At 44.0% G+C, this 18,345-nt stretch overlaps 1 protein-coding gene across 5 annotated transcripts in view; it reads right to left on the bottom strand.

Annotated features, from left to right (window-relative positions):
• Window positions 1-1,733: 1,733 nt before the first annotated feature.
• LOC121008543 (Grid2 interacting protein) overlaps window positions 1,734-18,345 on the bottom strand; it is a 77,096-nt gene continuing 60,484 nt past the window's right edge. For all 5 annotated transcript variants that reach the window (XM_040441166.1, XM_040441167.1, XM_040441168.1 and 2 more), the window contains 7 exons: window positions 17,321-17,517; window positions 15,846-16,001; window positions 6,544-6,630; window positions 4,040-4,169; window positions 3,427-3,545; window positions 2,749-2,913; window positions 1,734-2,318 (listed from right to left, as the gene is read on the bottom strand). In XM_040441166.1, coding sequence (XP_040297100.1) covers window positions 2,253-2,318; window positions 2,749-2,913; window positions 3,427-3,545; window positions 4,040-4,169; window positions 6,544-6,630; window positions 15,846-16,001; window positions 17,321-17,517 — 920 coding nt within the window. In that variant the 3' untranslated portion in view covers window positions 1,734-2,252. The remainder of the gene's footprint in view (window positions 2,319-2,748; window positions 2,914-3,426; window positions 3,546-4,039; window positions 4,170-6,543; window positions 6,631-15,845; window positions 16,002-17,320; window positions 17,518-18,345) is intronic.

Here is an 18,345-nt window from a genome sequence, read left to right as displayed (position 1 = left end):
GAATAAACTGAAACTGGCTGTTTTTCAGCTGATCCATATTTTAGGACCACATGCCTTTAATAGGACAAATCTGTGCAAAGATGTGGATTCATTGTCATTCTCTGTCAGGTAGTCACACGTTGTGATGGCAAAGGCAAAAAAACTCTCCCTTTTTGAACGTGGTCGGGTTGTTGAGCTGCATAAGCAGGGTCTCTCACAGTCGTCATCGCTGCTGAGGTGGGACGCAGTAAGACAGTCATTTGGAATTTCTTAAATGATCCTGAGGGTTATGGAACAAAAAAGTCAAGTGGAAGACCCAAAAAAATGTCCTCAGCACTGAGCCGGAGGATCCAATTGGCTGTCCGTCAAGACACTGGACGATCCTCGACCCAAATTAAGGCCCTTACTGGTGCTGACTGCAGCCCCATAACCATCAGACGGCATCTGAGACTGAAGGGCTTCAAAAACAAAGAACCTCTTCAAAGACCTCGTCTCCTTGAACGCCACAGAACTGCTCGTTTGGACTTTGCAAGAGAGCACCAGACATGGGACATTTAAAGGTGGAAGAAAGTTTTATTCTCTGATGAGAAAAAATGTAACCGTGATGGTCCTGATGGTTTCCAACGTTACTGGCCTGACAAGCAGATCCCACCTGAGATGTTTTCTACGCGCCACAGTAGAGGGGGCGCCATAATGGTCTGGGGTGCTTTTCCTTCAGTGGAACAATGGAGCTTCAGGAAGTGCAGGGGCTTCAAACGGCCGCTGGCTATGTCCAGATGTGGCAGAGAGCATTCCTCATGACTGACGGCCCTCGTCTGTGTGGTAACGACTGGGGTTTTCAACAGGACAACGCTACAGTACACAATGCCCGCAGGACAAGAGACTTCTTCCAGGAGAATAACATCACTCTTTTGGCCCATCCTGCGTGTTCCCCTGATCTAAATCCAATTAAGAACCTTTGGGGATGGATGGAAAGGGAAGTTTACAAAAATGGACAACCGTTGCAGACAGTAGATGGCCTTCGTGCGGCCGTCTTCACCACTTGGAGAAATGTTCCCACTCACCTCATGGAAACGCTTGCATCAAGCATGCCGAAACAATAACGGCGGAGCTACTCATTACTGAGTTCATGTTTGGAAGTTGGATTTCTGTTTTGGGGCGTTTAGTTCTTTTTTGGAGGTGTGGTCCTAAACTTTTGATCAGCTGAAAAACAGCCTGTTTCAGTTTATTCGTTGTTTTCATTAAATTGAATGCTCAAAAAATGTCTTGTCTCACTCCCATTTCTTCTTGTTGCATGTTGAAGCTCTACTTGGAGCCTTGTTAAGATCCAGCCATGCTAAATAGGATTGTTTGCCATTTTTCAAGTGATCAGGACTGTATGTATGTATATATATAATTTTTATAAACAGGGCAATTGTTACAAAATCAGATCCTCCACCTCTGACCTTTGAGGTCTTGATGCAGAATAATCCTTGCACTTGACATGAAAGCCATCAAATTCCCTACTTGGTTATTGCAATATATACTTTATGTGCACGCCATCATTAAAACAAAGTTACTTAAATAGTAATTCCATAAAATACCATTATTGCAGGAATCCCTCTTTTTAACGTCACCCAAGGAAAACGAATCACCTTGCAGTACATGGCATCTGCCTGTAGGTGGCGTCATGCTCTTTGCCATAAAGTAACCTCTTCCCAGAAAATATGACAGGCAATGAAATGTAATAAATACGCATTTCTTTATTCCAGCAGTAAATCCTGCAGCGTACAAGAAAGCATTGAAGAATTCCTGTGTAAAATTACACAATATATTGATGACATCTATATATATATATATTGGGGGGAGGGGGGGGTCATGTGGGGTGATGGGTGGTAGCTGATCTAGAACCTGTGGATTAGCAGTGCTGAATGTGCGTAAACAAAGAGAAACGATTGGGTAAGAGGTGTCAGTGCAGCTTATGGGGTGACAGTTCTTTAAACTCCAAAAAAGGGGGTCTTGCGGTAACATAAAGGGGGTGACGGAGCAGATTGCATTGGATTCCTTCTGGTGACTCGCTTCACATTCTACGTCCCTGGCATGCGCTAGGTTTCTGCAGAGCTTGTGGTTGTGTCCTGGAGCCGGACCGCCACCAGGACGGGCGTTTTGCAGCCGCTCACGTCTGGTGCTTCTCTGCTTCCTCTTCTGCAGAGCAAGATGCAGACGGGTTGTCCAAGACGAGGGCCCCTGAGGACCCAGGGCATAAACGGTCACTGTCTTGCCTGGCGCCGTTCTTACCAGACGGGCATGCTCCCAGGGGGAAGCTGTGCGTCCCCTGACTGAAGGTCACTGAAGGCTTTCTGCATAAAAGAGAACAAAAAGACTGAAACTTTCTGCGACTTTTACAGACCTTGTGCATGAATTTCTCACCATTATCAAGATCTCTGCTTGCTGTCAGCGCATTAAAACATCTTTGTTTCTATTCACGGGCTAGAACGTACACTTCTCATAGCTGAGCCTTTGCTACAATGATAATCCAGGTTACAGACATTCCTGTGTGCGCTAAATACATCAAGCAGCACAAAACCTGTTTGCTACAGTGTATCAGTGCAGGTAAAATGTATCCAGAAAGATTTAGTCCACACAGCGTTGTGCAGACTGGATAAACTTGTAGCAAATCTTCAGCTGTGGAAAAAGTACTGCGTCCGTACCGGTTTTCAGCCTCTGGATGTGAATCACAATGTTATCACTCACTGACAGCAAGCAGAGGTGTTATACATAGCTTCTTACCTCAAATTTGCTGATAAAATCAGCGAATATCCCGAAAAAAGCCTCGGTGGTGGAGCCCTTGGGATCCTCTCCGAAGTAGGAGCAGACTTTAAAGAAATCCTCCAAGGCCCGATGCTGCAGTGTGTCCAGACTCTGCATACAAGGGAACGTGTTCTCGAGGAATGTCTGAGGAGCGGGGTTAAGGATGCTTAATAAGACCATAGGATTACACAAAACCCATCTTATACCAGAAGATCTTTTAATGAGCATTAAAAATGAGAAAACTGCTTTCTAATATCTTAGTTCTATGCCGAGAGATGATCCTTTAAAGTTTCAGGCCTAAAGCCTGAGGCTGCACTACTGAGAGACTCTGATGACAACATCTCCCTCTTATGATTTGTGCCAAGATTAGTGGTGATTTTGTTCCGTCGTTGTCTCTGTGACAACAATCCAATTAATATTAGGAGGGAAACCTGTTGTCATCAGTTTCTCTCAGTTGTGCAGCCTCAGGCTTTGGGCCTGTGACTTCAAGGCATTATATCTCAGGGCAGAAAAAAGATATTCACAAGCGGTTTTCACATTTTTAACGTACACTAAAGGCGCTGTTATACGGACGCGGATATACTCGTGTTGAAATCATCTTCCCAGTGCTCCCTACTGTGTGACGCTCATTTAGAGCTTGTATATGGGGGTGGATACACTCATGGTGAGGGGGAACTTGTCCTCGGGGGAGCTGTTCATCCGGCTGCAGGCGTTTTTGATCTCCTGGATAGTCACGTGCAGGTCACTCAGATCAGCAGTAAGTGACCTCTGGTTTACTAGAGAGGAAACAGATCGTCCATCATACAGATCACTGGTCACACACCCAACATGGCAGCTAGTTACACAGTAACCCCATCACTAATAATTGCTAGTCGTGGGTCCTGTATTAATGCATCACCTTCTATCCACCTATCACCCAGTGTACTGATACTTCTACTGACTTACCTTTAATTTAATAGAAAGAAAACTAAACCTAAACCCCCCTCCCCCCACAGAAAACATTCCGGCACACATTAAAAACTACATCGTCATATTGGAGCTTTATCTTTACAGAGCTCCGAATCCTCCGCTCCCCTTATCACAGTCAAGAAATGAAATGATAAAAGTCTGGCTGCCTGCAGCCACCACTAGAGGGAGCTCACTGCCTACGTATTGACACATACTAACATTAAACTCAATGGGAGCTTTCAAAAATGTCTATGTGGTGAGCTCCCTCTAGTGGTGGCTTTAGGAAAACACAGACCACGCAACGCTGAGGGCAGGTGACTACCTTTGGCAGCGAGAGGCACAGTGGGGAGATCCTTGGCAAAGCTTAGCACCTCAGGGAAATGCTGGCTGAGGGATTTGGCGAGTATGTGCAAAAAGGTGAACTTCCCGTCTACTGTCTTTGTGGTGTTGAGCTGTGAAAGCAAATGAAACGGGTCACAAAATGTCTGACGGGGCACACAGCTTAGTACTACTGCCTGTCACGTACTACTGTCCATGTGATTTACTTCATTTTTCACTTTACGCAGTAAATAAAAAAAAGTTTGGAAACCATTAACAAGTTGCTATTCACAGATCTATTTGAACTATGTATACTGCTTTCATCCAGGGAGAAGATTCCTCTAAGGCAGGCATCCTCAAACTGCGGCCCTCCTGCTGTTGCAAAACTACAACTCTCAGCATGCCCGAACAGCCTACAGGTATCAGCCTACAGCAGGGCATTGTGGGGAGTTGTAGTTTTACAACAGCTGGAGGGCCGCAGTTTGAGGATGCCTGCTCTAAGGCTACTTTCACACTGGCGTTTTGGCTTTCCGTTTGCGAGATCCGTTCAGGGCTCTCACACGCGGTCCAAAACGGATCAGTTTTGCCCTAATGCATTCTGAATGGATAAGGATCCGCTCAGAATGCATCAGTTTGCCTCAGTTTCACCTCCATTCCGCTCTGGAGACGGACACCAAAACGCTGCTTGACAAAACTGAGCCAAACGGATCAGTCCTAACAATGGGGACGGATCCGTTTTCACTGACACAATCTGGCACAATAGAAAACTGATCCGTCCTCCATTGACTTTCAATTGTGTTCAAGAAGGATCCGTCTTGGCTATGTTAAAGATAATACAAACGGATGCAGACAGTCGTATTATCTGAACGGATCCGTCTGTGCAGATCCATGAGCGTGAAAGTAGACTAAGCTGTACGGAGTGAAAAGTACACTGCTCAAAAAAATAAAGGGAACACAAAAATAACACATCCTAGATCTGAGTTAATTAAATATTCTTCTGAAATACTTTGTTCTTTACATAGTTGAATGTGCTGACAACAAAATCACACAAAAATAAAAAAAATGGAAATCAAATTTTTTAACCCATGGAGGTCTGGATTTGGAGTCACACTCAAAATTAAAGTGGAAAAACACACTACAGGCTGATCCAACTTTGATGTAATGTCCTTAAAACAAGTCAAAATGAGGCTCAGTAGTGTGTGTGGCCTCCACGTGCCTGTATGACCTCCCTACAACGCCTATGCATGCTCCTGATGAGGTGGCGGACGGTCTCCTGAGGGATCTCCTCCCAGACCTGGACTAAAGCATCTGCCAGCTCCTGGACAGTCTGTGGTGCAACGTGACGTTGGTGGAAAGAGCGAGACATGATGTCCCAGATGTGCTCAATTGGATTCAGGTCTGGGGAACGGGCGGGCCAGTCCATAGCATCAATGCCTTCGATTGCAGGAACTGTTGACACACTCCAGCCACATGAGGTCTAGCATTGTCTTGCATTAGGAGGAACCCAGGGCCAACCGCACCAGCATATGGTCTCACAAGGGGTCTGAGGATCTCATCTCGGTACCTAATGGCAGTCAGGCTACCTCTGGCGAGCACATGGAGGGCTGTGCAGCCCTCCAAAGAAATGCCACCCCACACCATTACTGACCCAATGCCAAACCGGTCATGCTGGAGGATGTTGCAGGCAGCAGAACATTCTCCACGGCGTCTCCAGACTCTGTCACATGTGCTCAGTGTGAACCTGCTTTCATCTGTGAAGAGCACAGGGCGCCAGTGGCGAATTTGCCAATCTTGGTGTTCTCTGGCAAATGGAGTCTGTTTCTGACCGTTTGAGCAGACACATGCACATTTGTGGCCTGCTGGAGGTCATTTTGCAGGGCTCTGGCAGTGCTCCTCCTGTTCCCCCTTGCACAAAGGCGGAGGTAGCGGTCCTGCTGCTGGGTTGTTGCCCTCCTACGGCCTCCTCCACGTCTCCTGATGTACTGGCCTGTCTCCTGGTAGCGCCTCCATGCCCTGGACACTACGCTGACAGACACAGCAAACCTTCTTGCCACAGCTCGCATTGATGTGCCATCCTGGATAAGCTGCACTACCTGAGCCACTTGTGTGGGTTGTAGACTCCGTCTCATGCTACCACTAGATTGAAAGCACCGCCAGCATTCAAAAGTGACCAAAACATCAGCCAGGAAGCATAGGAACTGAGAAGTGGTCTGTGGTCACCACCTGCAGAACCACTCCTTTATTGGGGGTGTCTTGCTAATTGCCTATAATTTCCACCTGTTGTCTATCCCATTTGCACAACAGCATGTGAGATTGATTGTCACTCAGTGTTGCTTCCTAAGTGGACAGTTTGATTTCACAGAAGTGTGATTGACTTGGAGTTACATTGTGTTGTTTAAGTGTTCCCTTTATTTTTTTGAGCAGTGTATTTGAAAAAAGGGTATATATATGCGCCAGATCCCAAATATTAATTAAAGGGAAGGGGGGTGTTAGTAAGACACCTGGTACCTCTGTTAGAAAGTTAATCTTGAATCCAGTGGTCCTGTTCGTTTTGGGTTGTCCGTCGTTCAGATAGTTCCCCATTGCCAGAACGAACTGTAACGACAAGAATCAGAATGTGTCACTGGTGCGTTATAATCTCCTGGAACACATTTCCTAATAGTCATGTAATGCTCAGTAAATATCAATGTCTTTTGGAAATTTCCACCTGATGAAGAGTTAGTGACGGTAACACTTCAATCAACTCCGAGATTATGAAAAGTCGCAGTTCGGGGGTGAATACAAGAAAAAAAAAGTAATATTATAGTTCAGAGCAAAGAGTTTTGAGGTACTATAACGTACAGTTGTATAATAAGGTAGTACAATGTACATTAGTATAATGAGGTACTATAATGTACAGCAGTATAATGAGGTACTATAATGTACAGTAGTATAATGAAGTACTAAAATGTACAGTAGTATAATGTGGTACTATAATGTACAGTAGTATAATGAGGTACCATAATGTACAGTAGTATAACAAGGTACTATAATGTATAGCAGTATAATGTACAGTAGTATAATGAAGTACTATAATGTACAGCAGTATAATGTGGTACTATAATGTACAGTAGTATAATGAGGTACTATAATGTACAGCAGTATAATGAGGTACTATAATGTACAGTAGTATAATGAAGTACTATAATGTACAGTAGTATAATGAGGTACTATAATGTACAGTAGTATAATGAGGTACTATAAGGTACAGTAGTATAATGAGGTACTATAATGTACAGCAGTATAATGAGGTACTATAATGTACAGCAGTATAATGAGGTACTATAATGTACAGCAGTATAATGAGGTACTATAATGTACAGTAGTATAATAAGGTACTATAATGTACAGTAGTATAACGAGGTACTATAATGTACAGTAGTATAATGAGGTACTATAATGTACAGTAGTATAACGAGGTACTATAATGTACAGTAGTATAATGAGGTACTATAATGTACAGCAGTATAATGAGGTACTATAATGTACAGTAGTATAATGAAGTACTATAATGTACAGTAGTATAATGTGGTACTATAATGTACAGTAGTATAATGAGGTACTATAATGTACAGTAGTATAACAAGGTACTATAATGTATAGCAGTATAATGTACAGTAGTATAATGAGGTACTATAATGTACAGCAGTATAATGTGGTACTATAATGTACAGTAGTATAATGAGGTACTATAATGTACAGCAGTATAATGAGGTACTATAATGTACAGCAGTATAATGAGGTACTATAATGTACAGTAGTATAATGAAGTACTATAATGTACAGTAGTATAATGAGGTACTATAATGTACAGTAGTATAATGAGGTACTATAAGGTACAGTAGTATAATGAGGTACTATAATGTACAGTAGTATAATGAGGTACTATAATGTACAGCAGTATAATGAGGTACTATAATGTACAGTAGTATAATGAAGTACTATAATGTACAGTAGTATAATGAGGTACTATAATGTACAGTAGTATAATGAGGTACTATAAGGTACAGTAGTATAATGAGGTACTATAATGTACAGCAGTATAATGAGGTACTATAATGTACAGTAGTATAATGAAGTACTATAATGTACAGTAGTATAATGAGGTACTATAATGTATAGCAGTATAATGTGGTACTATAAGGTACAGTAGTATAATGAGGTACTATAATGTACAGTAGTATAATGAGGTACTATAATGTACAGCAGTATAATGTGGTACTATAATGTACAGTAGTATAATGAGGTACTATAATGTACAGTAGTATAATGAGGTACTATAATGTACAGCAGTATAATGAGGTATTATAATGTACAGTAGTATAATGAGGTACTATCATGTACAGCAGTATAATGTGGTACTATAATGTACAGTAGTATAATGAAGTACTATAATGTACAGTAGTATAATGAGGTACTATCATGTACAGCAGTATAATGTGGTACTATAATGTACAGTAGTATAATGAGGTACTATAATGTACAGTAGTATAATGAAGTACTATAATGTACAGTAGTATAATGTGGTACTATAATGTACAGTAGTATAATGTGGTACTATAATGTACAGTAGTATAATGAGGTACTATAATGTACAGTAGTATAATGTGGTACTATAATGTACAGTAGTATAATGAGGTACTATAATGTACAGCAGTATAACGAGGTACTATAATGTACAGTAGTATAATGAGGTACTATAATGTACAGTAGTATAATGAGGTACTATAATGTACAGTAGTATAATGAGGTACTATAATGTACAGCAGTATAATGAGGTACTATAATGTACAGCAGTATAACGAGGTACTATAAGGTACAGTAGTATAATGTGGTACTATAATGTACAGTAGTATAATGAGGTACTATAATGTACAGCAGTATAACGAGGTACTATAATGTACAGTAGTATAATGAGGTACTATAATGTACAGTAGTATAATGAGGTACTATAATGTACAGTAGTATAATGAAGTACTATAATGTACAGTAGTATAATGTGTAGTATAATGAGGATAGTTTCAGAATTGCTTCATTTTTTTTAGTTTACAGCAGTAAAAACGGTTGCAAAAGTCTACATAACCAATAAAATAGCTCCAAAACAGATCTTTAATTTAAAGCCCCGGGCTCTCGGGTTGGGCCACGACACACTGTACAGGAGCTACAGCGGAGGTGACAGACGGGGGAAACGACTTACACTCACTATGTGCTGACGAAGGAGAACGTTTACACCTCCTGCAGAAGACGCTCGCCCAGTTAATTGTTACCCGCCCGCCCGCTTCTTCCAGTGTGCTCAGCAAGATTCCTCAATCCTATGAATCACTGCCTCACACTGTAATGCCAGGGAGGCAGTAATAACTGGAGACGGGCACAGAGGCTGGCACATAGCGAGTAGGCTGGGATATTACTCATAGGAAGGTATAAGGTGCCCGAGGTGGGTAGTAGTAGTTCAGGAGCTTAAAAAGACCTAATTATGGTGGATGATAATGCAGGTATCTCATAGGTGTTGTCCCTGCTACAGTCACCGTCATCCCCCTCCTGCGCAATGTACTAATGTATGAGCTGTCAAGACGGGTGGGGGACGGGAGAGATCCTGACGGCTCCGAATAATAAATCCTCTAATCAGAAAATCTTTGGTTGGGCATCTGTCAGCAGTTTTGTACCTATGACACTGGCTGACCTGTTGGCAGCTGAAGACATCTGTGTTGGTCCCATGTTCATATGTGCCCGCATTGCTGAGAAACATGATGTTTTAATATATGCAAATGAGCCTCTAGGAGCAACGGGGGCGTTACCATGACACCTAGAGGCTCAGCTCCCTCTGCAACTGCCGCGCCCTCTGCACTTTGATTGACAGGTCCAAGTTGATGATGTTTTTGCTGTCCGGACCTGTCAATCAAAATGTGCAGAGGGCGCGGCAGTTGCAGAGGGAGCTGAGCCTTTAGGTGTAATGGTAACGCCCCCATTGCTCCTAGAGGCTCATTTTCATATATTAAAACATCACTTTTCTCAGCAGTGCGGGCACATAGGAACATGGGACCAACACAGATGTCTTCAGCTGCCAAGTGCACATTCACCAGGTACAAAACTGCTGACAGATGCCCTTTAAATTACTACTGATCACCTCCCTTCTAGTTTTAGAACTGCCCCCCCCCCCCTTCCTGAATTTAAACCATATTTATAGGTTTCATTAATGCCCCCTTCCCTTCTTATCCCAAAGCTGTATATATTAATGAGGTCCTCTGCTTAGAAGGGTCTCCTAGGATAAGCGGATTGCTGTGATTCCCAACAATCAGCTGGAGGAAACCAGCAGCTTCTGATTCCTGTTAATTTCCCCCCTCTACAGATATGTATGATGTCTATGTGACATTGGCACATATTAGGGTGCATTCACACGACTGTGGGTATTTCGCGGTCTGCATAAGGCGGATCCGCTAAAAATACGGATGGCGTCCGTGTGACATCCATGTTGCATGTATAGGACATGTTCTATTATTTTTGCGGGGCCACATAATGGATATATGGATGTGGACGGCACATGGTGCGCTTTCCGCATTTTTTGTGGACCCACTGAAATGAATGGGTCCGCATCTGATCTGCAAAAAACGTGGATCGGATGCGGACCAACAATGAATAGGGCCTTAGACTCCTATTCGCCAGCTGGTAGGTGGGGATGCTGGATGTTGGATGCCCACCCGTCTGATATTGTTGACCTATCCTGGTCATCAATATCTAGAATCCAGAAGACCCCCTTTAAAGGGAGTCTATTACTAGGGATTTCCCTGTTGAACAAGGCACAATGCCCTGTAGATCTAGCTCTGGTGAATGTAATGTTAGCGATCCGTTGCTTCATTCAGGAGTAAAAGTACTTTTAATCCATATGCAAATGAGCAATTAAGGGCACCGAGGGTGGATCCAAGCACTGTGCACCCTTGCTCCTTCTGCCGGCGCCTACGATGTGCGGGAACCTAGCACGGAGCTCCTGACGAAGCCATAAAGTTACATGATACAATTCCATCAGCCGGCCTCCACCACTAGGGGGAGCTCACTGCATACAAAACTATACAGCTCCCATTGAAGTCAATCACTTGCAAGTGCAATCCGATCCTAAGCTCCCTCCTAGTGGTGGCTGCATTTATGGCTGCGTTAGGGGCCCAGCAGGGGATTTGGAGCTCTGTATCAGGAGAACTAAGCTCTGATCGCTCTAAAGATACGACGTGAAAATAATCAGCAGAGAATTGTGGAGCGAAGAGCCTCCTGATGTTTGAAGGTGCAGCACATGACATCAGTGTGCGCTGCTTTATTAAGTATAGGATTGCAGCCTTGAGGGAGGGTTTCATGACTGGTAATAATAGATTTCTTTAATAACACATGACAGCCATGCAGCTGCCGCACCGCGCGGCATGGGGCTGCCCCTTCTCTGCCAGTATTAATCATTCGGTGACAATGGCAGAGACGGCCCGGGCTGGAACCAGTCAGCATCCCTTCCACACATACCCCGATATCGGTACACCTTATCAGGGGACTCAGACATGCACCTCAGGGGGACGGCTCGTTCTGATACCTTTCTGTAAAGAAGTATCTCTCAAAAAAGAGAAGCATCTCATCAGCGCCGCCAACTATTGGAAGTGGCTCCCTATGAGTCAAGATCCTACTTTCCAACAAGCCTTGGGATGTGACAAGGGAATATAGCCGGACCAGATATCCATCAGCGGATGTAGGATTCTGGCTGGCTCAGTGCGATGTCTTAAAAGCGGCTTTAGTGGGGTGCTGAATCTCCTTACAAAGACCAGTCCTGCATGAACACTGGGGCCCCTTTCACACGGGCGAGTTTTCCGTGCGGGTGCGATGCGTGAGTTGAACGCATTGCACCCGCACTGAATCCTGACCCATTCATTTCTATGGGGGTGTGCACACGAGCGGTGATTTTCACGCATCACTTGTGCGTTGCGTGAAAATCGCAGCATGCTCCTCTTTGTGCGTTTTTCACGTAACGCAGGCCCCATAGAAATGAATGGGGTTGCGTGAAAATCGCAAGCATCCGCAAGCAAGTGCGGACGCGGTGCGATTTTCACGCACGGTTGCTAGGAGACGATCGTGATGGAGACCCGATCATTATTATTTTCCCTTATAACATGGTTATAAGGGAAAATAATAGCATTCTTAATACAGAATGCAAAGTACAATAGCGCTGGAGGGGTTAAATTTTTTTTTTTATTAATTAAACTCACCTTAATCCACCTGCTCGCGCAGCCGGCTTCTCTTCTGTCTTCTTTTTTGCTGTGTGCAGGAAAAGGACCTGTGGTGATGGATCATGTGACGGACCATGTGATGACCGGAGTGACGTCACCACAGGTCCTTTTCCTGCACACAGCAAAAATGAAGACAGAAGAGATGCCGGCTGCGCGAGCAAGTGGATTAAGGTGAGTTAAAAAAAAAATTTAACCCCTCCAGCCCCATTGTACTATGCATTCTGTATTCAGAATGCTATTATTTTCCCTTATAACCATGTTATAAGGGAAAATAATACAATCTACAGAACATCGATCCCAAGCCCGAACTTCTGTGAAGAAGTTCGGGTTTGGGTAACAAACATGCGAGATTTTTCTCACGCGAGTGCAAAACGCATTACAATGTTTTGCACTCGCGCGGAAAAATCGTGCATGTTCCCACAACGCACCCGCAACGCCCGTGTGAAAGAGGCCTTACTGAAAGTACTATGGAGTTGGATCTTGGGTCATAGGGAGCCACTTCTAATAGGTGGGGCTGGAGAGATGGTTCTCTTTCTTGGATTCTTGGATGGTTCCTCTTTATATATTAGTTTCCCATGGAGCATTGCCAATAAGTCTCGATACATGAATGGTCTCTTTAAAGGGGATGTGTCACAAAACATATTCTACATTTTTCAAACCAGCACCTGGATCTGAATACTTTTGTAATTGCATGGAATTAAAAATTTTGTACGGCCACTGAGTTATTCAATAAAATGTATCTGTATAGCGCCACCTGCTGTTTGTTCTTTTCCTTTTTTTTTTTGTCCATCTTACTAAGTGGTCGCACATGCTCATTTTAAATCTTCATCTGCCACCAGCCATATGTTCTATCAGAAGCTGTGGGGCAGTTACAGGGAGAGAGCTGCAGCAGAAAGGACACGCCGCTTCCTGAGCTGTCAGGCTGAAATAAATCTAGCAGAGCAATTGGAGCAATGAATGGGAAGCTCTCTGGATCCATGTGAGGTACAGGGCTGGTTCTAGCTTTGTTAAAAAGAGATCGCCATGTACTATATAATGTCTGATTTTCATTTTTTACATTAATGATGGGATAGCTCCTTAAAGGAGATTCAGCACCTTGCCTAAGGCGTAGAAATGAGGTAGAAGAGATTTAAAAAAATATATATTTTCTAGTCTGAATTTCCCACTCCTAGACGATTGTGCACGGTCAGCGACTGGATGTTGCTCAGACACTATACACCGCGGTCAGCTCTTACAGTCCCATCACCTCCTACGCCTCAGTAACGTCCCGTACACTGTGCGGTCAGCAACTTTCCCTTTCAGGATCAATATGGCTTTATAGAACACTGCAGCAAAGGGCAATTAATGGCTTCTTTATGAACACCGGAAACTAAAGTAGAGGCAGCACTATCAACCCCGCATTACATGACACCGGCGAGGCTATAAAGCCTTATGCAGTTCATAAGTAATATGGGGCTTACAGGTAGGTATACGGGAAAACTATGGCCCAATGCCAAATCTGTAACAGGCCCCCCACCCACCAAATCTGTAACAGTCCCCCCACCTACCAAATCTGTAACAGTCCCCCCACCTACCAAATCTGTAACAGGCCCCCCACCTACCAATTCTGTAACAGGCCCCCCACTACTAAATCTGTAACAGCCCCCCCCCCCACCTACTAAATCTGTAACAGCCCCCCACCTACCAATTCTGTAACAGGCCCCCCACCTACCAATTCTGTAACAGGCCCCCCACTACTAAATCTGTAACAGCCCCCCCCACCTACTAAATCTGTAACAGCCCCCCACCTACCAATTCTGTAACAGTCCCCCCACCTACCAAATCTGTAACAGTCCCCCCACTACTAAATCTGTAACAAGCCCCCCACCTACCAATTCTGTAACAGTCCCCCCACCTACCAATTCTGTAACAGGCCCCCCACTACTAAATCTGTAACAGGCCCCCCACCTACTAAATCTGTAACAGTCCCCCCACCTACCAAATCTGTAACAGTCCCACCTACCAATTCTGTAAAAGGCCCCCACCTACTAAATCTGTTACAGTCCCCCCACCTACCAATTCTGTAACAGCCCCCCCACCTACCAATTCTGTAACAGCCCCCCACCTACCAATTCTGTAACAGGCCCCCCCCACCTACCAAATCTGTAACAGTCCCCCCACCTACCAAATCTGTAAAAGGCCCCCCACCTACCAAATCTGTAACAGGCCCCCACCTACCAAATCTGTAACAGGGCCCCCACCTACCAATTACAATACCGGTCCCTTCCAATGAAGCAGAGGGGCCTTGGACCCCCTCAGGCAACAGATTCTGTGTGCAAGCACCCCCTCTGCACCCAGTATAGCTCCACCCCCGCTCATCTTGGTGATCACTTAGCTTTCTTAGCAATAGTTATAACTACGACATGGGGGGGAAAAACTCAACTACATATAAAGTTTTCTTTCTTCTTGGGGGGCACCTTTACGGACAAAGTGATGAAGTTTCTCTTTAAGGATATGTACATATTCAGGGGCAATTCTTTTTATGATTTCATTTTACTCATTTTGGGCAAACAATCATTTTTTCAATTGGTCGTTATTAAAAAATGTTTAGCCGTTTCTGAGAACAAGGTTTAAAACATCAGTCTGTTTGCAAATGTGACTTTTTGTTTTCTTGGAATGCCGGTCAGCTGACAGCTCATGTGTAGCTCTTCTCTCTGTTCTCCTGACCTCATAAACACTCATTATAGCTCAATTCTTATCAAACTGATAACAATATGGCTTCAATAAGTGTTTATGAGGTCAGGAGATCAAGACAAGAGCTACACATGAGCTGTCAGCTGACCGGCATTCCAAGAAAACAAAAAGTCACAGATTGCAAACAGACTGATTTTTTTAACCCTTGTATCTCGAAAATGGCTGAATATTTTTAATAAAGATGAATTGAAAAAATTACTTTAACCCAAAATAAGTACAATGCAATCCTTTAAAAAATGTCCCTAAAATGTACCTAGACTTTAACGTTAGTTATCCCCCTAACGATGTAAATCATGCCACTGAGATTTGCGCAATGTTTTAAGCCCAAACCAATTTTTTATCGCGTCTACTGTTAGGGTGTACTAACATGTGCCAGTTTTTGAGGAGTCTCCCACCCCCGTTCCACGCCATCATGATATGAATACACCCTTAGGGTCCATTCACACGTCCATAGAATGTTGCGGAACAGATCCGGACCCATTCATTTTCAATGGGGCCGGAAGAGATGCGGACAGCACACAGTGTGCTGTCCGCATCCGCATTTTCAGTGTGCGGCCCCGATCTTCCGGTCCGCGGCTCCCGGAAAAAATAGAACATGTCCTATTCTTGTCCGCAATAGCGGACAAGAATAGGCATCTCTATTGCATCCCTATAGGCATCTCTAAAATATGGTCACCACAAATCCGGTGGCGTATGTGAATACAGCCTAGAATATGGCGGTAATAGTGTCCCTAAATACTTAGTTGTGCCATTGTCTCTTTTCGGGATATCTGTTAACCGTCTCACCTCCAGGATCTTCGCCAGCTTTTTGCTGCCTTTCAGTTCCGCAGAGGCCTTAAGGACGCAGTCACAACTGGCCCGGATCTCCTCCGTCTTCTCCTGCAGGGTGCTCTTAAAGAGGAGACTTCTCAGGCGCAACTTATAGTCTGGAACTTGCATCATCTGCAGAGGACCCCAAAAAAATTGAGTAAGGCCTTGTGCATGACCGTAAGTATTTTTGCGGATCACATCAGTGTGACGTCTGTGTTGCATCCGTTTTTTTGCAGACCCATTGACTTTAATGGGTCCGTGGTCTGCATTTTGCAGCCAAGAATAGAGCACGTTCTATCCTTTGCAGAATGGACATATAATGTGATCCGAGTGCTTTCCACATTCGTATGTCCATTCTGCAAAAAGACAGAACCGTCCATACTTGGCCGCAAAATGCAGTCCACGGATCCACTGAAATCAATGGGGCTGCAAATAATCTGGATGCAACACAGACAGTGGGGCACATTTGTCAAGCGTGCCTGTTTTGGGCCATAAAATAAGACTGGCGCATTTCATTCGTCTGTCTTTCTTTTGCCGAGTATTATAAGTCACACGGCCGTTGATGAATTAGGGTCCATTCACACGTCCGTGAATGTGTCCGCACCTGTTCTGCAATTCTGCGTAACGGGTGCGGACCCATTCATTCTCTATCGGGCAGGAATGGATGCAGAGAAAAAAATAGAACATGTCCTATTATTGTCCGCAATTGCGGATAAGAATAGGCAGTTCTATGGGGGTGCCAGCTGGGTGTATTGCGGATCCGCAATACACTACGGACGTGTGAATGGACCCTTAAACTCAGCGTATTGTTATTAGTCTGACCCCTGGTGGTTGTTTTTCAGTACGACAGGGTCATATTCACTTAGACTGATCTAATTTATTTGCGTATGAAAAAAGTCGCATCTTTGCGGAGAAAAGTTGCCTCTCTCCAGGAAAGTGTGACTTTTGAGGCAAAAAAAAATTGCGCTTCAGCAGCTGAAAACACACGAAGTAAAGTACGCCAGCCCTGGGGTGGGGTACAAATTAGTTTTGGCAACAAATTCAGGTGCAAAGAAGGCGCACTTCCATTTGTAGCATACAAAGCCTTTCTGACGAGTCATTAGAGGGGATCGATAAGCAGGGACACCCATCAATCACCAGAACCAAGAGGCCCCGAACAATCTTCATAGCATCGGGTCCTTTCGGGTTCGGAGATCCCAGAAATCTGGAGTGCTGTCAATATTTGCTCATCCACATCATATTGCTGGAGACTATGATGTACAGACACAACTGATCACTTGAACTAAGTGGACGGTGCCAACACATGTATCTGGTGCCAACCTAATTCCGAAATCTTTTTCTCAACTCGCATCTCCCCATCAATGCTATCTGCTTCCATGTGGAGCTGCTCGCCCTATAAATAATTTCTCCAATTATCGATAATGTGGACTTAGAATCCCCTCTACTGTTACCTGCAGTGCAAACTGGTCAGGCTCGCTCAGCTTGCTGGGACTCCCTGAATAGGACTGGAAATGCTTCCTCTCCTCTTCACCTGGTGCATAGAGCAACAGCTGCTTAATGTGTGAGGGCTCCAGCCTCTCGTTCTCCATTGTCATCAGTATGTGTCGCAGCTCCTGGTGCGTGAGCTTTAAGTGTGCAATCAGGATAGCTGGAAGAGAAAGCACAAGCTTACACTACCATACTTTACACTACATTATCTTGTACAGATCCTGAATTATATCCTGTATTATACTCCAGAGCTGCGCTCACTATTCTGCCGGAGGAGTCACTGTGTACATACATTACATTACTTATCCTGTACTGATCCTGAGTTACATCCTGTATTATACTCCAGAGCTGCACTCACTATTCTGCTGGTGCAGTCACTGTGTACATACATTACATTACTTATCCTGTACTGATCCTGAGTTACATCCTGTATTATACTCCAGAGCTGCACTCACTATTCAGCTGGTGCAGTCACTGTCTACATACATTACATTACTTATCCTGTACTGATCCTGAGTTACATCCTGTATTATACTCCAGAGCTGCGCTCACTATTCTGCTGGTGCAGTCACTGTGTACATACATTACATTACTTATCCTGTATTGTTCCTGACTTACATCCTGTATTATACTCCAGAGCTGCACTCACTATTCTGCTGGTGCAGTCACTGTGTACATACATTACATTACTTATCCTGTATTGTTCCTGACTTACATCCTGCATTATACTCCAGAGCTGCACTCACTATTCTGCTGGAGGAGTCACTGTGTACATACATTACATTACTTATCCTGTATTGTTCCTGACTTACATCCTGTATTATACTCCAGAGCTGAACTCACTATTCTGCTGGAGGAGTCACTGTGTACATATATTACATTACTTATCCTGTATTGTTCCTGACTTACATCCTGTATTATACTCCAGAGCTGCACTCACTATTCTGCTTGTTGTCACTGGAAACAGTCCACTTAGCTAAGCTCCTGT

This window comes from Bufo bufo, chromosome 7 (assembly GCF_905171765.1).
Source record: "Bufo bufo chromosome 7, aBufBuf1.1, whole genome shotgun sequence".
Taxonomy (NCBI): Eukaryota; Metazoa; Chordata; class Amphibia; order Anura; family Bufonidae; genus Bufo; species Bufo bufo.
This window is presented reverse-complemented; position numbering and strand designations above follow the sequence as displayed.